General features: G+C 41.2%; 1 protein-coding gene across 1 annotated transcript in view; it reads left to right on the top strand.

Moving 5' to 3' along the window:
- The first annotated feature begins 19,615 nt into the window (after nucleotides 1-19,615).
- The window catches only part of AK5 (adenylate kinase 5), a 232,738-nt gene continuing 229,869 nt past the window's right edge, over nucleotides 19,616-22,484 (top strand). The window contains exon 1 of the mRNA XM_028102560.1: nucleotides 19,616-19,675. Within this exon, the coding sequence (XP_027958361.1) occupies nucleotides 19,616-19,675 (60 nt within the window). The remainder of the gene's footprint in view (nucleotides 19,676-22,484) is intronic.

Raw genomic sequence — 22,484 nt, 5'->3', positions numbered from 1 at the left:
GCTAATTTTAATATTAGACCTCCATATGATTAATATGTGGATAATATGAGTCAACAACTAATTCTGGACTCCATCTGTTTGTTTTTCTGTCTACTTTTAAGGGTTCATAAAATCCTCCTTCCCAAGGATGGCACAAAGATGAAGTGAGACAGAGCCCATGGGCAGGAGGTATTTTGTGCTCATAGATCAGTGAGGGTGAGGGACAAATGATACAGAATATTTGAATTTGCAAGTGTCTTGGAACATCCAGGAGTAGTACGACTCCTAGTTGCATCATGCTGAAATGGAGTAGAGAGGAATTGTAATCACAGGGAGCAGAAACATTGGGGTGATATTGAAATTGTGGTTATTGGATTATTAGAAGGCTTAGAAATAACACAGGTAGAATTCAGTTATGATTAATCATGAATTAATTATGATTAACCACAGAGATAAGAATGAAGGAATTTAGCAAAAAGCAAAAACATTTGAAACAATGGAAGATACCTAGATCATGAAAATATCTGGATGCACTACCTCTTTTCTATTTTCATCTCAACAGTTGTAGTCATGTTATTATACTTTGTGTCATTTTGAATTAGGAAGCTTAAGAGATGTTTTTGTTCCTGATTTGCTTTCAATGTATATTATTAAACATCTTTTCAGCATACAGAAATGCTATGGATAAATAAGAAAAATACACTACCGGAGACAGAAAAGCTCGGTACCTTTTGCTATTCAAGTATTTATAGAACAAGTAAACCATGCTGTTTTCTTCTTATCTATTATTATTCTCATAAAGAGTTTTTCTCCATGCCTTTTCCATCATGACGGAACTATTTAGCTTTTTAAAGGGAATTAAAGTAATTTTTTGATGTTTCAGGACAAAATGGTTCCTACTAGTTTGGAAGAGGAGGAACTCAGGGCCAAAAACAGCCTACTTGGTTACCTTTGAAGATCAAATAAAAATGTCTCAGTTCTCCATTTCCATTGTCTAAGAAAAAAGTCTCAAGGTTTTCACTGACTTCTAAAGTTAATTTCCACATTTAAGTCTCATTTTTTTCTCAATTCATTGAGGAAGCATATTTTAACTTAAGAGACTCTACAAAGAAATGTCAACAACAAATAGATTTTTTTTAAAGATTTATTTATTTATTTTGAGAGCGTGAGAATGAGAGAGAGAGAGAGAGGAGGGCCAGAGGGAGAAGCAGGTTCCTTGCTGAGCAGGAAGCCTGATGCGGGACTCAATCCTGGGACTCCAGGATCATGACCTGAGCCGAAGGCAGTCGCTTAACCAACTGAGCCACCCAGGCACCCAACAAATAGATTTTTACTTCAGTGTGGTTTTTGGTAAACATAGTCTGACTACAATAAGCAGTTGGAGAATTGGCTATGGTTAAGAGATTTATTAAGCTTTATTCATCTGAAGCAAATACTAAGCAAAGGCCAGTGATTCTGACTTCCCTGTTCTAAAAAAAAATAAGAAGGTCACAACATAGAGTAATCATACTAATGGTAATCCTCAACATTTAGCATCACTTGTACGCCAAGGACTGTATTTGAAATCTACATGTGTTATTCCTAAACCTTATAATAATTCCACAAGATAGCTATTATTTTATACTTTCTAAAGATGGAGAAACTGAGGCAGGGAGATTAAGCAATGTGCCCAAGACAACACACTTAATAAGTGGCAGAGCTGGGAAATGAAGTTGCTCCAGTTCATATCAAAATAGGTTTAAAAAAAAAAACAGATTTGGTCATAGCTGGTTTTTCTGTATTACATTACTTCTACAATACATTACTTTTTCCAAGAGAACCTAATTTTTTAGACTTCTAGTGATCCAATTATTTATTTAAGTCAATAGTGTATAGGAGGGTCAGGAACCAAGCTTGAAAACTCAAGTGTACAAAATGAGTATAAATTCTTTATTTTGTTTAGAGCTATTCTAGGTTTCCCTTGGCCCCCTAATCCACTGGTAAGTAGGAACAAAAGTCCAACATATTTTAAAGCTTAGTATCACACAAACATTTTAAAAAACCCATTTGGGCAGTATTCAGTATCTTTTTTTTTTTTTTTTAGGTTTTATTTTTAAGTAATCTCTACACTTAAGGTGGGGCTTGAACTTACAACCCAGAGATCAAGAGTCCCATGCTCTACTGACTGAGCCCCTTCAGTATCTCTTAGATGAACATGTATAGTGTTCAGAGAGTCTTCCCCTGCTTCTCTCCTCAAATGGTCTTCATGTGATGACTATAGGGTGTGGCCTCAGTGGGGAGGTGCTAAGGAAGGGTTGGAGTCTTCAGACACCAGGTCCTCTGCTTCCTCTGGTCCCAAGGTGATAAACTTTGTTCAGCTGCTGCTTGACTTTGAGATGCTAGAAGAATCCAAAGTATGCTGACAGTATAATTCATGACCTGAAACCTATTGGCTTGGTCAGAGGTCAGTCCTTCTCCCTAAGCCTCATCTCAGGCAAGAGAACGACACAAATGTGTCCTTTGATGACCCAGGGCTACTTGATTGTTTTCCTTTTTCTCAGATGTAACCCTTATTTCCTTTCAGGAAGACCTCCACCTTGGTGTGGCAGAATCATTGTCCCTTTTCTGTGGTTATCACCACTGATCTGACTTCCGATCTACTGTCTCAGTCTGGAGTGACTGGGAGACCCAGTGGACCCCACTGAAGAAGGACTCAGATCCCTAAAACTCCCAGGGACACTGGTGGCACCTTGTGAGACAGGGTCTGTTCTCTGGAGGATTCCTATTTAGCATCAAGCCACAGACTTTCTGGGGATGTGCCTCTCTGCCTCCTGCTGCAGCAGTCCCAACGAGCTCTGCCCACTCCACAGGTGAGGCCCACCTACTCACAGGCATCTGTTGTAGCTCTTGGGAATAGTGGACTCCCAGGGAAAGTTCCTGCTCCTAGGCCACCTGGCTCACTGTAGTCACATCACCTCTTTCCCCTACTCTCCTTCTTCCAATAGCCCCAGGGCAGGTCAGCAAGCTACCACCAGGTTTTGAGATGTCAGTCTGTCTACCAGCTAAGCCACAAACTTGAGGGGGGATTCCCTTGAGCTTTCCTCCCTCAGCTTTGAGGAAATAACTATCTGAGCACCTCCCTTCCTTTCTCTATGGGGAGAGGAGGGGCTAACTGTCCCACCTCCTCTTATCTGTCTCACTGGTAAAGTTCTTCCCTTTCACATGAAAATAAACCGGAAGTCTCCTGCCAAGATAAATGCAGCATTAGACAACTGAGTAACTTAATTCTCAAAAATATGTTATCTCTTTTGTAACCCCATGCACTATTTGTAATCTTCTGGAGCTAGAAAATGTTTCTGTTACGACTTCACACTGCCTTGTTACTCATTCAAAATGATGCCAGATATTTAGGATTCAAGACATTTCATTTATTTTACTCTAATTCTTAATCTAACTGTGTTTTGTTTTGTGTTTTGTTGTTGTTGTGATTGTTTAGCAGATTCCCTACTTTATTTCTCTTCGTGTGGTTAAGGTTCCCATTATAGTTACAGAGAGTTTGAACACTTATCAGACAAACTTTTGATAATCATTATGGGTATTATTATTTAATGGGTAATTTTGATCAGCTACTCTTTGTACATAATATATTTCTTCATTAAGCAAGCACAGAATCATAAAGGTCAGGCCTAAAAGGAATTTTATTTTATTTTAATTTTTTATTAAAAAAATTTTTTTTAAGATTTTATTTATTTATTTGACAGAGAGAGACACAGCGAGAGAAGGAACACAAGCAGCAGGGGTGGGAGAGGGGGACACAGGCTTCCCGCCAAGCCGGGAGCCCGATGCGGGGCTCAATCCCAGGACCCTGGGATCATGACCTGAGCTGAAGGCAGACGCTTAACGACTGAGCCACCCAGGCGCACCCTAAAAGGGATTTTAGACATTAACTCATATGAATCTCTTATTTCACAAATGAGAAAACTGGAACTGAGAGTGGTTAGGTAATTTGGCCAGTGTCATATTGCTAGCTCATTAGCAGAGTTCGGTCAGGACTCGCTAATCCTTCAGAGCACTTAAAAATATTGAAGTTGGAATTATCTGTAATTTTTCTTGTATAGTCTGACTTCCCTCACCCTCAACATATGAAATTAAGCTCCTTCAGAGAAGCAACTGTCTGCTTTATTCTCTTGCATTCCTAATGCTTAGCACAGGCTAATGCACGTAATAGGTACTTGACAAATATCTATTAAATAAAGGAATGAATGGATGGATGGATTCAAAAGATATGTATACAGATTCTACTATGCTTGGTTTGGAAACCACAAAGATGAATAAGACCAGATCCAGAAAAGAGGAAGACAGAAACCAAGGGCTGTGGGAGCCCCCCAAAGAATGATTCACGGTAGGAAGTAGTGTTTCTTCTTCTCCTGGATTGGGAAGACAGCTCTGGGGAAGATGGGTTGAGAGACTCAGCCCTGGAGCCCCTCATCAGCTCCTATAAGATCCAGGACATAGATCTGTACTCAAGAATTTACACACCAGGGGCGCCTCGGTGGCTCAGTCGTTAAGCGTTTGCCTTCGGCTCAGGTCGTGATCCCGGGGTCCTGGGATCGAGTCCTGCATCGGGCTCCCCGCTCCGCGGGAAGCCTGCTTCTCCCTCTCCCACTCCCCCTGCTTGTGTTCCCTCTCTCGCTATATCTCTCTCTGTCAAATAAATAAATAAAATATTTTTAAAAAAGAATTTACATACCATTACTCTCCAGACAATTGCATATTGCATTTTTGTTCTGTTTTATTCTAGAAGAGTGGCTCAGAGTATGTTAAAAATACACCAGTGTGTCCATAGTTTCAACGGAACAGGTGACTCACAGTTCAAATCACATGAAAGTAAATGATTATAAGTCAGCTATGAACTTATTGGTTCCAGAATAATTCAGGGCAGTAGACCGACTAGTTCAATGAAGACACTGGCAGAATCTTTTTCCATACGTGGTTCACAATCATGTGTAGAAATGATTTCCCAGGCTCCTTAGGATCCCTTGAGGTTGCCATGTAGTGTTGTAATAGTAGAGAGGTTATGTAATTGTCAGGTTGAATTCTTTTTTTTTTTTTTTCCATCAAGGAATGTATCATGGGAGAAAGATGAGATTCCTTCTCCCTGTCCTCGGGTTTAAATTTTTAATCATGGGAAGTCAGAGGCCATAAAAAAGAAAATGCACTTAGTTTACATAAACCACTTAACAAATTACTCATGGCATCTGTTCTAACCACTGGTGACAAAGTCTTAAGTGCCTCTAAAGAAAGATGAACACTCTTCTCAGTGGTATCAGTTGTGCCCAGACGTTAGATCTACCTTCTCTCTTTCGAGAGGGTGCCCAGGCTGGAAACTATACGATATGGCTGAGATGGAAGTAAGGATTTGGCTGCTAGATGTAAATATGGTTGAAATAGAAAACAAACTTATATAATTATATCACTAGTCACTGATGCTATCATGGATCAACTATTTCAAGATGAAATGCCTCATACAGACACTCAGCAGTGGACAGTGGCCATCAGCAGACAACTCATTATCCGTGGGTCAGTTGAATAATATAGGCCTTCCACATAGAATAAAATAATTCAGAATTCTGGTTAAATAAAGAGATCAGATAAACAAACAAACAAAAATTAGCAAGTCAAACCTTAGAGAATGTGGGAAATATGTAGCAGAGATATTCCATACAAAAATATTTGCTATTAACAGAAAAAAAATTCTAAAGAACTTGGAAAGTAAACAACAAAGTCTGTGGCAGTCTCAGGAAAACAAAAAGAGGGAATATTTATGGTATGCAGTCTGTATCCCAGCTGAAAGAGACAGATAAAATGATCAAGATTTTGAAAGTTAAGGTATAGAGACGCTAAATCAACAGTATTTGAAACTTTCTAGGGGTGCCTGGGTGGCTCAGTCGTTAAGCGTCTGCCTTTGGCTCAGGTCATGATCCCAGGGTCCTGGGATCGAGCCCCGCATCCAACTCCCTGCTCTGCGGGAAGCCCTCTTCTCCCTCTCCCACTCCCCCTGCTTGTGTTCCCTCTCTCACTGTGTCTCTCTCTGTCAAATAAATAAAAATAAAATCTTAAAAACAAACAACTTTCTAGCAACAACCAAGGAAGAAACATTATAACGAAGCCAACAGAACAAGCTCAGTTGGCTTCATTTCATGAGTGCAAAAGTGTATCTGTGAATTAGGATTAATAGGGTAGAGTTGCTCACAGAGCTCATTGAAGTCATTTGTACATATTTATACATACATTCATCTTGTACATCTTAATTCATACATATTCCTAGTAATGGGAAAGTGGAAGTGATGGCCATTCTTGCAAAAGAAGGTACAACTGGAAGCATCTGTGAACATCTAAAACCATCCAAGATCTTGTTCACATCTAAAACCACTCAGGGTCTTGTTCACCGGTTTGGTTCCAGCATCTTCCAGTCCTTGCCTTGTTGATGACTGCTATGAAAGTGGTGATAGTTCACCATCAATTCATATTCACTTGTCAGAAAGCCTAGCAATTTGATAGAGATCTATGAACTTTGCTAATATTTGCACAAATACAGAAAGTGAAGTTACTTTGCCAATGAATGATTCATTAGGTATTGCCAAACTTTAGAACAATGGGTACCAAACTGTTGCTATGGAAAGTATTTCTTTTTTTTTTTTTTTAAGATTGTATTTATTTATTTATTTATTTGAGAGAGAGTACATAAGAGAGGGGAGGGTCAGAGGGCGAAGGAGATTCCCGGCAGAGCAGGGAACCCGATGCAGGACTCGATCCTGAGAGTCCAGGATCATGACCTGAGCCAAAGGCAGCCGTTTAACCAACTAAACCACCCAGGCACCTGAAAATATTTCTTACTTATGAAGATTCAACATATTTATTGGTTGAGCGGTCTAATGGTTTATGAAGCAAATGAAATTACCAGTGAAGTCCATTCTTTCTTCAATAATTAAAACAGTTTGAAGCTCCAGAGATTCACATCCTTTCAAGCATTCAAGACTTTTGAGAGCTGGTTCAAGGAAAAATCAGCGGACAAACCCATATTTGCCAAGAACTAGGATAACAACTAAAGCTTAAAAATGCTCACAACTCAAAGTTGTTCATGAGGATTTATATCAGCTGGTTTTTATGTTGGGTTCATTATCACTATCTCTCATTTACTTTGAGACACAGAAACAGCTTCCTGAAGACAGTAAGAAGAAAGTGAAAGCGGTGAAGTGGGAAGGGCAAGGGCTAATTGAGGGTTGGATATGGGGAGAGGTGGGCATCCCTGCTTTTTTTCTTTTTTCTTTCTTTTTTTTTTTTTTTAAGATTTTATTCATTTATTTGACAGAGAGAGACACAGTGAGAGAGGGAACACAAGCAGGGGGAGTGGGAGAGGGAGAAGCAGGCTTCCCACAGAGCAGGGAGCCTGATGCAGGTCTTGATCCCAGGACCCTGGGACCATGACCTAAGCCGAAGGCAGATGCTCAACTGACTGAGCCACCCAGGGGCCCCTGCTTTTTTTTTTTTTTTTTCGATTTTATCTATTTGAGAAAGAGAGAGAGCTGCCCACACACGTGGGGGGAGGGGCAGTAGGGGAGGGGCAGTGGGGGAGGAGCAGTGGGGGTGGGACAAGCACACTCTCTGATGAGCAGGGAACCTGATGAGGGGCTGGATCCCAGGACCCTGAGATCATGACCTGAGCGGAAATCTCACTCTTAACTGACTGAGCCACCCAGGCGCCCCTGGGCATTCCTGTTCTAAAGTCTATTAGCTGCTTTTTCATTTCAGAGATAAGATTGTTCCACCAGCTCTTCCACAAGCTGGAATGACAAACTGCTGTCACAGTTACAACATTTAAGAGCATAGATATTAATTATCATTCCTACCCTAGTACTTGATGTGACTTGCCTTCTAAAAACATCATCAAAAAAGTTTGAACAAAATGCTACATGATTTTATGGGAAGCGGTTATTTCATGCTGCAGGAAGCTAGGAAAGCTTCATGAAAGAGATTGTATTTCATCAAGACACCTTGAAGCAAGAAGGATTTAGACATGCAGAATTGGAGATATTCCAAGCAGAAAAAAGAGCCCGAGCAAAGGCAAGGAGGCATCAGGCATTAAATGTATCCAAGGAACAGGAAGCAAATCAGTTTAATTTGCACTTAAGTTGTGGGAGAGAAAACAGTGGATAATTAGGATCAGGGTCTTAAATAATAGAATGAGGAATTCAGTAAGCAACGGACTAGAATTTGGAGGCAGAGAATCAGGTTGTTTCAGTTCTGCATTTGCCAGCTCAATTAACCCTCACAATAACTCAGTGAGGTAAAGGTTTATATTTCCACTTTTATAAAAGAGAAAACTGAGGAGGCACCTGGGTGGCTCAGCCCTTAAGCATCTGATGCTGCCCGATGCGGGCTCCCTGCTCCGCGGGAAGCCTGCTTCTCCCTCTCCCAGTCCCCCTGCTTGTGTTCCCTCTCTCACTGTGTCTCTTTCTGTCAAATAAATAAATAAAAATATTTAATAAAAAAAAGAAAACTGAGGCTCAAACTGGTTAATAACTTGTGCATTTCAGACATCGGATTAAGAAAGACACAAGAATAGAAATCAGGACTCTTTCCCCTCTGTTATATTGTCCCTTGCTGCACTGTCATCTTTGGTTTAGTAGCCTTTTCCTCTGTGGAGACCATGAGTATTTTGCCATACTGGCTGTGTCTTTGTTTCCTAAAAACCTAGCACAGTGCTTGGCATATAGTATGTGATCAATAAATGTTAGCTGAATGAAAGAAAGAATATCTAGCAACCCGTTTTAATGGCAGAAGTGGAGCATAGGAGAAAGCCCAAGGCTGAGATATCTAGATGTAGAAAGTCATCTGCTGAGGGGTTACTGGTGTAGCCATAAGATAGATGAGTTGAAAGGTATTTATAATAAATTCAAAAGCATTTAATGAATACATTGACTTTAGGGTGAGCATAAGACTTTCTCTTTCCACTCTTATTGAATGGTAGCTACCAAGTCCAAAGATATCAGGATGACTGTCCCTGTGAAGCCACCAATGCCATGTTATGAAACACCTTCTTTTGAAAGTGGATAGTCAGGATAACAGAGATATACAAAAACTTCCTCTTCTCCTTTCACAAAGGCGGTTCCAACATTGGAGCTTCCAAAATTTCGGTAACACCTGCCAGTTTCTGAAACTTACAAATGAGAATGTTGTGGAAGACAAGAGAAACACAATTCAAAATTTCCTTAAAAGGAATATGCTGTGGTCTTCTGCTGTATTTTCTGGAGATGAGAGAAGTGATGACCTCTGGGAATCCATTTGGAGCTTATAATTTGAAAATAGAATAACTGATATGATACTTTGTTTTGCTTTAAATAGTGGAAGTGTAGCAATGACCAACAAGTTTTTAGAAAGGCATGAAAAAGGTGATAACAACCTCCTTCTGTCCTGTTGACTGTGATTCTACAAAACCAACGACCAGAGACAGCTGAATAAAAAGACACCTAGCACCTAGCACCAATTATCAGGGATTAGAAGACTCTCTTGTTTGATTGATTTAAATTGCATCCTGTTTTCTAGCTACAGGCATGGGAGATAATAGCGAAGGCCACGGAAATGCTCAAGCACCAAATTATAGTCATGAAAAGAGAAACTTGGATCTATAACTTGATTTAATTAGTCCCCTGCCCCCTTCTCCCCTTTTAGGCTAGTCAGGGTCAGTGGGTTTTGGAAATGACAACCCTAAAAAATAATAGAGCAAATAAATTTACAAATTCAAAGCACATCAAACAATGGGCCTGCAAATGCTCACAAAACAGAAGTAACTTTTAAATTTATTATGAATTACTCAAATCATCATTTTGGAATATTCATTAATATACATGGTGAAGTGGTAAACTGCCCAGGGGTACTATGAAGATACATTTTGGAGTCTGGAACAGATGATAGAAACAAATGTACATAAATAAGGTACAAAGGACGTTAGAAATACAAGAACATTTTAGAAAGCACAAAGGAAGAAATTACTTAAATCCATTAAGGCTGAATACAGATGGCTTTTGTGAAGAAGGTGCATTAAGCAAATCCTTGTAGATAAGGGAATTTTTCTCTAAGTGAAAAACAGAAAGCTAATTGTAAGCTGAAGGAATCAAATAAGTAAGGGCTTAGAAATAAAAAAAAAGTATAGGATGCATGGATTTCATATGATCAGTAAAGAGGAAGATATAACTAGTAAGGTAAACTGGAATGAAATTAGCAAGGGCATGGAAATCTATGCTAAAAAAACAGCAATTTATTCTCTATACTAGCACTTTCCCATAGAATTTTCTGTAATGATAGCAATATTCTTTCTATATTGGCACACATGGCTATTTAGTACTTAAAATGTGGCTAGTTTAACTGAGAAACTGCAGTTTTAATTTTATTATATTAAGGTTATTATTAAATAATTAATGTATCAAATTTAAATAGCCACATGTGACTAGTGTACCATACTGGACAGTACAGACAATGGTAGCCACTAAAAGTTTTGTGGAAGAGAGCAACATGATTGGAGAAATGCTGTAGTGTTAGTTTTCCTTCGCACAATCTAAAATGTTGATTTAGGGCGCCTGGGTGGCTCAGTTGGTTGAGCGACTGCCTTTGGCTCAGGTCATGATCCTAGAGTCCCGGGATCAAGTCCCGCATCCGGCTCCCTGCTCAGCAGGGAGTCTGCTTCTCCCTCTGACCCTCTTCCCTCTCGTGCTCTCTGTCTCTCATTCTCTCTCTCTCAAATAAATAAATAAAATCTTTAAAAAAAATAAAATGTTGATTTATTTGGGGAAAGAACCTCTTTAAATTCATCACTGCCCATGTAATCTTTAGTTTTATGATTTCATCTAATTAGAAAAACATTGTGAATGTTCATTAATTCTATTGCAGAAGAACAATTAATAGAGGAAAAATGGGTAAGCAGAATAGATTTAAAAGAAAAAACACCAGCAGATGGTAAATTCTGGTAAGTTTTAAAAATTTCTAGCACACCAACATGAATGCCTTGTGACTGTGGAGAAACAACACATTTCATTCCTTGGATGGAAAGATTATATCTTACTCACCCTAAGCTGATTAATGTATGTATTACTAATAGTTTGCTCATGAGACTTATAGTAGAAACACAAAAATAAGCAATATAGACACTCATAAGGGCATACTAGTTCTGACACATATGGGTGATTAAGAAATTTTAGGCCTCTAGGCTCACAGAATTGTCATTTGTCGATAATGATAAAAAAGAATAATAAAAACTCAAATGTGTTATTTGCATTTTGTGAAAACAAAAAAAAATTAATTGATGTCATCTGTTTCTTTTTCTCTGGGGCTTATGTGAAACTTAAAGTTTTTACTTCAAAGCATATGTCAGAAATAGTTATTTAAATCAAAATGGAAATGCTTCTTTATATATTTTAGCTATAGCTTTTAAATTTAGAAATTAAATTTAGAAAATTTAGAAATTAAATTTAGAAAATTTAGAAATTAATTTAGAAAAATAAGTCAGACTGAGAAAGATACCATATGATTTCATTCATAAGTAGAATCTAAAAAAAAACCCCCCAAATTAATAAACAAACAAAAAAGCAGAATCAGAACTATAAATACAGAGAACAAACTGATGGTTGCCAGAGGGAAGAGGGATGGGCAAAATGGGTGAAAGGGGAGTAGGAGATACAAACTTTCAGTCATGAAATAAATAAATCATGGGAATAAAAGGCATAGCATAAGGAATATAGTCAAAAGCAGTGTAACTGGATTAATGGTAGCTGCACTTGTGGCGAAAATAACATAATGTGTAAACTTGTCAAATCACTAAGTTCTACACCTGAAACGAATGTAACATTGTGTGTCAACCATACTAAAAAAAAAAAAAAATTAGAGGTTCCTTGGAGTTCAAGGAACTTACTTATATTTATCATAGCCAAGTTAGGTTGACCGATAAAGACAAGATCTAATGGAATTACAGATTTCCCATTGGTAGGTAAAATATTTATGCAGATGAATAAACATTGAAATTCTAAAACATTAAGTTCCAAGTACGTCCCTGAAACGACTGGAAATTCCTCTCTTCTGCTTGCACAAGAGGTTAACTGTGCAACATGTAGGTTAACCTAAGGTATAGGTTAACTTTGGAGTTAAGATTGCTGCCATAGGCCAAAGATAGCGGATGAAAACAGACACGTGGTCAGTAAGTAGCAGGGATACATACAGGATATATGCCACACTCCCTTCAGAGCAACTCTGACTTCCCTTCCATGTATCTGCTTTTGTACGTTAGTAAACTACTTGTGGCCAATTAGTTAATATTCTCCCATTATCCTCAGGCCAGAAATCATGCAGTCATCCTTGATATTTTCTTCCTCTCACGCACCACAGTCAATCTGTCAAGAAATCCTGCTTGTTCTATCTTCAAAATAGATCTAGAATCCAACCAGTCCTCACTGCCTTTACTGACTTCAGTTCTCATCTGAATCACATAGCCTCCCACTGTATGCCCTGTTCCTACATTTGCTCTCTTACTGCTTCTTTTTTTTTTTAAGATTTTATTTATTTATTTGAGAGGGAGAGAATGAGAGATAGAGAGCATGAGAGGGAAGAGGGTCAGAGGGAGAAGCAGACTCCCTGCTGAGCAGGGAGCCCGATGCGGGACTCGATCGCGGGACTCTATCCTGGGCCTCCAGGATCATGACCTGAGCTGAAGGCAGTCGCTTAACCAACTGAGCCACCCAGGCGCCCTCTTACTGCTTCTTTAAACAGCAGACAGACATTCCTTTTAAAATGTAAGTCAGGGGGCGCCTGGGTGACTCAGGCAGTTAAGCGTCCAACTCTTGATTTTGGCTCAGGTCATGATCTCAGGGTCCTGAGATCAAGCCCCACATCATGCTCCTCGCTCATTGGAGAGTCAGCTTGAGGATACTCTCTCCCTCTCCCTCTGTCCACCCCTCCCCCCGACTCACGCTTGCACACTCTCTCTAAAATAAACAAATAAAATCTTAAAAAAAAAAAATGTAAGTCAGATCGCATTAGTGTGATTTCACTTTTCCAAAACCTTTCACAAATTTCCGGTTTCATTCAGAGTAAAAGTCCAAGAGCTTAACGCAGTTTACAAGGTCCTATGTGATTTGGTCTTACTCCTCTCTGCCCTTCTCCATCACCCTGCTCCAGCCACACCAGCCTTCTTGCTGTTGCCACACATGTCCGGCATCCTCCCTCCCTAGGACATTTGAATGGGCTGCTCCCCCAGAAATTGGCAGGGTTAATTCCCTCACTTTCTCAAATCTTTGCAGGAACATCACTTTCTCCATGACACCTTTGTCACTCTCTATGTAAAATTGTAACTAGCCTCTGGCTCTCCTTATCTCCTCTACTTTTTCTTTTCCCATGGCATTTATCACCCTCTATTTTATCTATGACCGATGTTGCTTATTGTCCCCCCCCCCCAGATGTATGTTTCATGCATTTGTTTTATTCATGTAAGTGCCTGGAAGCACAGCAGTGTCAGCAATACCTGCCATGTAGCAAGAAATAATTGACTGAATGAATTATCATAAAGAATATTTTCATTGTAATGTGTGCAGCCTAAGTGTATATTTATAAACCATATTTCTAGATATTACAGAGACATTGCTTAAGCTAGATTTTCTCTGCACCTAAAGCTACTCCCAAATGATAAATGAAGAATCTCTATAAATGGCATTAAGTCTTTCAAGTCATCACGATGTAACTTTAAAAGCCTTCAACACGTTTGTTTTAAAATATATATATATATTAGAAAGTTTACTTTTTCCTGCTAGGGTATCTACTGAAATTTCCTTGGCTGAGTCTTATGCAGTCTACAGATATGGATATAGATGTTTCATTCCTACATTCACGTGTATCTATTTTAGGCCAGGTATTGTCCAAAGCACTGGGAAAATAAAGATTTCTAGGACATGGTCCCTTCTTATGAGGAGCCCAGAACTTCACAGTGAGAGAGACTAGGCTACAAATTATCACTTACAAACAACATAGAGTTAATAACAGCAATTGGACTCGAATGCAATCTTAAAAGCACAAGCAAAGAGCCATGAATTGCAAATTTACTTTTGATCTGCTTATTACATGACAAAATAGCACAGAACATTTAGCAAGTCATGGAACTTAAGAATGAGATGATCTAGGATCTGAATCCCACACTTCACCTTCTTGTATTTTTTAATATATCTCTTTATTTAAGGATAATATACATCCACACAAGTGCATGTCTTATTTGTATAGGATAAGATGAGCATAGCCATGTAACCTGCACCCAAATCAATGAGCTGAACATGAGCAGCATCCCACAAGCCGTACTTGAGCTCTCTCTCTATCACTTTACTCCCACATGGGGAACCACTATCCTGATTTCTAATGCCTAGATTAGTTTTGTCTGTTTTTCTACTTTATTTATTTATTTTTTTAAAAGATTTTATTTATTTGACAGAAAGAAACACAGCGAGAGAAGGAACACAAGCAGGGAGAGTGGGAAAGGGAGACGCAGGCTTCCCGCAGAGCAGAGAGCCCGATGCGGGGCTCGATCCCAGGACCCTGGGATCATGACCTGAGCCGAAGGCAGACGCTTAACACTGAGCCACCGAGGCACCCCTGTTTTTCTACTTTATATAAATGAAACCAAATAGTTTGTATCTTTTGTGTCCGGTGCTTACTCAATATTATGTTTGTGAGACCCATCCGTGTTGTTACATGTTGCTGTAGACTGTTGATTCTCATTGCTCATTGTATTCCATTTTGTGAATATAACATAATTTGTGTTCTACTGTTGGTGAGCACTGGAGTAGTTTCCAGTTTGGGGCTATTAAGAATAATGCTTCTATGAAGATTCTAATACATAACTTTTGGTGAATGCAAAAATACATATGTTCAGCTCTAGTAGTTATTTCAAACAATTTTCCAAAGTGGCTGTACAAGTTTCTATCTCCCCAGGAGTGTGAGTTCTCATTACCCCACAGCCTCATTACCATTAGTATTTGTTGTCTTTTTTCAATTTAACCATTCTTGTGGGTATACAGTGATATCACATTGTTTAATTTGCATATTTTTGATGACTAATGAAATTATTACTTTTCATATGTTATTGGTCATTTGAAGTTGGATTTGGAGAGCCTCTTTTTGAAGTGTCTGCTCAAGTCTTTCGTCCATTTTTCTACTGGACTGTCTTTTTCCTATTGATTTGTAAAAGTTCTTTATATATTTGAGTCCTTTATTGGATGATTGTATTATAAATATATCCTCTTATTCAATAAAGTGCCTTTTGTTTTCTTAATGGTGTCTTTGAGGAATAGACGTTCTTACTCTTAATGTAGTATGATTTGTAATTCATTCTTTTAACTACAGAAATTATTAACATAATTAACATAAGTTGCTGTTTCAAAACTCCTCAATGAACTCTTATAAAGCCATTTTAAAAGATCACTATGTAGGGCGCCTGGGTGGCTCAGTTGGTTAAGCGACTGCCTTCGGCTCAGGTCATGATCCTGGAGTCCCGGGATCGAGTCCCACATCAGGCTCCCTGCTCAGCGGGGGGTCTGCTTCTCCCTCTGACCCTCTTCCCTCTTGTGCTCTCTCTCAAATAAATAAAATCTTTAAAAAAAAAAAGATCACTATGTAAAGCATAGAAATGTATGTAATTACAGTTATGACAATGTTTCTGAAAATCTATGTATCCGGGAAAAATGGAAGAGAAAACAGATTAAAAACATTTTTTAAGGGTGGTGAAGAATATTGGAAGAAAATCTATTTTTAAAACTTTCTGAGTGCTTTTTACCATATACATATTTCTATGAGTCATGTGCCTCTGTGTCCCCATAATAACAATCTTCCTCCACATATCTACTTCTATCATGTTGCTAAAACAAATTATTACATTTATCTGTACTTAATTATCACAAGTCTATCTCTCTCTACCAGACAGTGAACCCCTTGGGTCTTGCTCTTTGTATTCCCAGCTCCAGTCACAAGTCTGGAACATGAAAGGTTATTTTGTAATTGTTTAATGAATGAATGCATTACTTGATGAATAGATAAGTAAATAGGATTTTTCCAAATCTTAGCTATTCTCTCTCTATATATATTATATACTTGGAAATTTTCCTAATGCTTTCAGACATTATGGAAGAGTTTTTAATCTCTTACCTCTAAGCCCCTCTAATTTAGGAGTTCCTAGCTGTCTTTGAGATCCAGCTACTGGCTCAGCTACTCAACCAGTCTGGCTCAGCTACTCAACCAGTGTGGGGAAAAGAAATAGAGCATAGGGAAATTCTGCTTTGGCTAAAGAATTGTGTTACACCATTATTTCAGCCTGCATTTACCCCAGATTTCACAGACCAGTGTGTATATTCTACATTTACGAAAAAGTAAAAGCCTCAGAAAGACCTAAAAAGAATACCTGTAAACAAGAGGCACATTTACTAGGACAATATACAGGCATATGGTAGGTCTTACACATTTAGGGTTTTTTTTTTTTTTTCTGGGAAAGCGAAATATTTACAAATGGCCCAAGATACACAAATGGCCCAGTTGCTTATTTTCCATCTGTACTTCTCACAGACACTCTGCAGTTGAATGGAAGTTCCTTGACAGCAGCAATCATGTCTGTCTTATTCCCTGCTGTATCTCAAAATCTAGCACACCCTCCCACGGTGGGAGCAGAAGACATTCTATCTGGTGACACCAGACATGCACTAATCATCTTGATTGGTTAGAACTTGCAGGACTGCATCCGCAAGTCAACAAGGAGCAAAGAGCCAAGAACCTTTTATATACCATCCTTAGAATTTCACATCAGGCAATGATATGAAAGCTTTCCCATGGCAAGCATGTATTTGTTGTTCCTAGTCCTCTTTCCCCTCTTCCAAACCACCAGCCTGGTTTTTAATCACTATCCTTCCCTCATTCAGCCTTTCTCTACCTAGCCACACCTTCCTTTGCAAAAGTAATTATGAATATCTTGCCTTTCATATAGCTGGAATACACCAAAAAGCACTGATTGTTAATGCATAAGGTTACCTGAAAACTTGCCATACCTCCAGTTACAGGCATACCTCATTTTATTGTTCTACAGGCAAACCTTGCTTTCTTGTGCTTTGCATATATTTGTGCTTTTTTACAAATTGAATATTTGTGGCAACCCTGTGCCTTACAAGTCTATTGGCACCATTTTCCAACAGCATTTGCTCACTTCATGTCTGTGTGTCACTTTTTGGTAATTCTTGCAACATTTCAAACTCTGTTATTATTATATTTGTTATGCTGATCTGTGATCAGTGACTACAACTCACTGAAAGTTCAGATGATGGTTAGTATTTTTAGCAATAAAATATTTCTTAATTAAGGTATGTAGGTTATTTTTTAGACATAATGCTGTTGCACACTTTAATATGCATAAACATAAACTTTTATATGCACTAGGAAACCAAAAAATTTATTTGACTTACTTTATTGCAATACTCACTTTATTGTGTTGGTCTAGAACCAAACCTGCAATATCTCTGAGTTATGCCCGGACTAGGTTTTTTCAGACTCTCTAGACTATTTTGTGCAATGCAGTCTTCCTTATCCACTCTTCTTTGTATAAGTAAGTGGCCATCCTTGCCTGGCTATACTAAAGTGCATTTAGAATTACACATCCATTCAGGTTACATTCCTCTCCAGGAGAGAAGATGTGAGCTGTGCTCTGTCAGATTCTTGTCTATAAAGGGTGACCGTGAAGGGTCCTGCAGAAAGTGGCCTCTTAAATCCTAGATGCTTCACCTCAGTTGTGCTTGCTCACAAAGTAGGCTTCATGCCATGGATCCTGGGACTTCGCAAGTATTGTTGCAGAGAGAAGGAACAATGCTTAACCACGGCCATAACCTGCTCTCAAATAAGGTAAAGAATGTCAGAAGCTGGGACTAAGTTATGTGGCATATTCTGAGGGCAGAAATCAATTTCTATGGGACTGGAATGGAACACCTGCCTCATTTAAGGCTACCATATGACACACGGTTTCCCAAGTGTTCAGAAAACTTCATTTACAAGACTCAGTTAATTCTTGAGTTCCCTCCCTTGGGTAAAACAAAACTGTAGCTATAGTTAAGGCTTTGGTAGCAAGTGGCTTGTGTGACAAGAAATAGAATCAAGGAAAGATCTGCAAAGATGAACATGAAATGGACATTCAGACAAGGGTTTTGGGAAACAGCTGCAGTGCTGCTTCTCTCCCTGGCAGATGTCAGTGGCCATCAAGGCCACCTTCTCTCTCACACATCCTCCCACAGTGTCAGGCCTGGAACACAGTTAGAGGTCATATTCTCAGGGTGACACGGACCATCTTTCAAACAGACAGTGAAAAGACATCTTAATGGGGGAAATGAGTCATCTTGAGAGCTAGGCGGAGGATGGGTATACCTTGATAATGGCGTGTTTAACAGGAAGATTCTTTACTCTCATGGTTGCCTCAGCGCACCATCCAGCCCCTGAGTGCTCTGACGGCCCACGGCCCACTGACTACATACCCTTCAGATCCAATTAATGATGGCGCCCACGCCACCTACCAAGCACATTTCCAATTTAAGCGGTCTCCAGCTCTCCACCACCACCCACTTCTCTCCTCCACCTTTCCATTCCTCTCTGTGGGGGTTAGCTAACTAGTTGACTACTTACTAATCCTTCTATTAATGAAGATTTCAGCCTCCCTGTAAGGCCTTACACTGAAATCTGTAAGGATTTGTGACCCTGACAGGGAAAAAATTAGAAAGCAGCTAGCAAAACTTTCCTGAAGGACAGAAATACCTAAGATCTAAAAATTGTCTTATAAGGACAGATTCCACACTATGAATCCCCCTTCTCTCCTTACCTCCAGCTCCCTGTGATGAAAGATCGGTAACCTTAGGAATAAATGACAAATTCTGTAACAATTAGGTTTCTTCCCAGGAGCTACATGGGGATGCAGGAGTAACTCTGTGGTTGGGGGGTGAGGGGGGAGGGAGGGGGGCAGGTTTTTTGAGCCCCCGATTCTTCCTTTGGCCACCTGGTCCCAGGTTGCCGCGTCCCCGGGCGGCGCGCGCAGGTCAGCGCCGCGCCCCGGCGGTGGTGTGACTCGGAGGGGTGTGACTGCGAGCCCCCGGCGCGCGCCCGCCCCCACCCCTGCACCCTGTGCCCGCCCGCGCAGCGTGACTGGCCGCCGCCGCAGACCCGGCTCCGGGAGGCGCAGAGCGCGGCGCGCTGAGCGGGAGAGGCGAGCGGACTGCTGCTTGGCGTCCGCCGCACTGTCCTCCCTCCTCCGCTCCCTCCGCCCTTCTCTGGCGGCCGCGCTGCCTGGGAGCCCGGGAAGCCGCTGCTCCAAGCCCGCAGCTCCGGCGCGCGGACCAGCAGCGAGGCGGGGGCGGCGGGAGCGCGGAGACCACAGGCCCTGGGGACCGGAAAGGGGGGCACTGGCCTGGGCTGGCAGAGCTGAGCGTGGGAGTGTTTGCGCGTGAGATCGAGGGCTGCACCCGTGCTCCGCGCGGACCCCGCCAGCCCCAGCCCAGGTCGCCGCAGCCCGGGAACCTCTCCGCCCGTGCCCCAAGGCACGCGCGGCACAGCCATGAACACCAACGATGCCAAGGAGTATCTGGCCCGGAGGGAAATCCCTCAGCTTTTCGAGGTAGGGGGCTAGGGCTGGCAGACGGCCGGGAGGATCCGGGGAAGGCATGTCCGGGCCTGGGGTGGGTGGGTGGGGTCTGGGGAAGGGAGTGGAAGCCGCGCCCCGTCCCACCTTGCCGACACGGGGCGCGGAAGTGAAGGGGCTTGCAGAAGCTCGCTTTCCCGCTTGCCCGAGGTCGTCGCCTTTCCAGCGGGTTGCCGGGGTCCTTGTCCGATGGCTGGGCTTAGAAGCCCGCATCTCGCAGATCAAGTTTCAGTCTTCCAGCAGGGCTCTGGAAGCAGGTTGCCTCCAGTGTACCCCTCGGATGTGGAGGGTGGGCTGCCGGCGGCGGTCGGCCCCGCTTTCTAGGGGCGAGGGCCAGGCCAGGTGGGTACGGCTGGCGCACAGGAGCGAGCAGGGACTCAAAGCGGAGGGGTGGAGAGCCCTAGCCCCTCCGCGCGCAGAGGGTCAAGACCCCGCGGGGAAGGGGAAGTGTGGACGGAAGTAGCCTTCTGAGGGGACAGCTTGGAGGAGAGTGATGAAGATGCAAAAAACAAATCCAAACCCGTCGAGTGCAGCACTATCTCCCGGGTGGCAGGCTCCCAGCGCTGCTGTGCGCTTTCGGTGAATGAACTCCTGAGCACGTTTTCCGTTGCCTTGGAAGGGATCATTCCTTCCTCGCCCCCCGCCCTGGCTGTAGCTTTCGCCGGCCTTCTCCAACCCACCTAGAGAAAGCAAGTCGAAGAGAGCGGCGGGGCGGGCGTGACTCCTGTTGCTGTTTTCGGGCCGCATCACAGCATCATCTCCACCAGGGACCCAGGCGATGAGGAACACTTTGGGAACGTGGGAGAGGAGGCTTGAGGGATGAACGAAAGGCACCTTGTTAGTTCTAACCGCATCCTACGTCTCGGAGCCTTTTGCTTCCTTTCCTTCTCTCTATATTTGCATTTTGAAACATTGCTGAGTTCTGTGTGGTTTCGGTTAAAAACAAAAACAAAACAGGGGCGCCTGGGTGGCTCAGTCGTTAAGCGTCTGCCTTCGGCTCAGGTCATGATCCCAGGGTCCTGGGATCGAGCCCCGCATCGGGCTCCCTGCTCCGCGGGAAGCCTGCTGCTCCCTCTCCCACTCCCCCCTGCTTGTGTTCCTTCTCTCGCTGTGTCTCTCTGTCAAATAAATAAAAATAAAATAAAAACAAAAACAAAACAAAACAAAAAATGGAAGCGAGCCAAGCTTCATAGATGGAGCCCCCGCAGATGAATTCTATTCACTGCAAACCTGCCCCCCCCCCCATTTCTGAAAGATGATAGGCTGTAGACTGATCCCATTAAACCAAGGGTCATGAGTTGTTCTTTCTTCTGTTTGGGAGGTTTGTTCTGCTAAAAGGAATTTTAAAACACCATTTGGGAAAGGAATTTGATGCCTGTTTTCCCAGATTGTCTTTAAACTGGGCCACCATAATTGCAGATCTTCATTTTTTTCTCACCTCTGTTAGCCACCGGTTTCAGGTTGGTCTGAAGCTAAGATTTCCAGGTAAACCACACACTGAGCACAAGGCTGGTTTGTGAAACCAAATCTAGCAAGTGTGTTACTCATGCTTGAAAAGAATCAGGAGGTGTTGCATAAGGACAGGTCTCCGGGGTAGGTAGGGTTCTTAAAGAGTTTTCCTTTTTCTTCTTTTTTTTTAATTTTCAAAAAGTAAATATGGAGCAAAAGAGTTGAAGGTTTTGTCATAAATGTTACTACTGGGATCAATCTCATTTCTATACTTCTAAAAGAATAATTAGAAACATATGCAGGAATGTCACCTGATTGCAAAGTGCTGCTTAATAGTATGTCTATTTTCTTTATAAATGTGGGTACTGTTTTTCCTCCTTAGTAACCACAGAGATTTTTGATGGTTTGTTCATGGAAATCTACACTGTGTATGCAAATAGGTGATGGCTGGCATTTTCATTCAGGTATTATGTTGTTTTGTTTTGTTTTTCTGCATATGAATGGGGCATTTTAAAATAGTGTACACCCAGAAAAGGAAGTCTACTCCCTTAGGTGAAATGCAGTAATACAATGTACTTAAATGCAATCCTGGACATTTGGAAGATGGAAAAAGACTTCTGGTGACCTCCAAAGACTCCATCCTACCAGTAAGAATCTATGCTTTATCCAGCAGAAGACAGAAGTAAAACCTGCCAGTTCTCTATGTAATAAGCATAACCAAATGTTTTGTTTCCAAACAGAATTTTCTCTGTCAAACCATAATAATGGTATGTGAAGTTTCTAACTATACAGAGTTTATCAATTAGGTATCTATCAAACAAAAAACATTGCCTTAACTGTAGATTTTATTTATTTTTTTTAAAGATTTTATTTATTTATTTGAGAGAGTGAGAATGAGAGAGAGAGAGCACATGAGAGGGGGGAGGGTCAGAGGGAGAAGCAGACTCCCTGCTGAGCAGGGAGTCCGATGTGGGACTCCATCCCGGGACTCCAGGATCATGACCTGAGCCGAAGGCAGTCGCTTAACCAACTGAGCCACCCAGGCGCCCTTAGCTATAGATTTTAGACACCCCTATAGACCAAGTAATTGATTATTGGAATCTACATACTGTCAGACAACTAGATGTGTTTAACTAACCTTTTCAGATTTTCTCCTGACTTCAGACATCACATGCGCTAAATGGGATATCTCTGGTAGGTTCAAGTTTAAAATGTGTTTCTATTTTTAGAGTAAATGTTTAAAATAAAAACCACATTCCCCTGATATTGTCATGATTTCTTGACTCTAGCTAACCTTAGAGGGTATGTGTTGATCTTCTATTACTGTACCTTCGAG

Source organism: Eumetopias jubatus, unplaced genomic scaffold, assembly GCF_037043125.1.
Source record: "Eumetopias jubatus isolate StellerSeaLion01/CBP00866 unplaced genomic scaffold, mEumJub1_p1.0 scaffold_4, whole genome shotgun sequence".
NCBI classification, from domain to species: Eukaryota; Metazoa; Chordata; class Mammalia; order Carnivora; family Otariidae; genus Eumetopias; species Eumetopias jubatus.
Note: the sequence above shows the minus strand (reverse complement) of the source record. Positions and strands in the feature narration are given on the sequence as shown.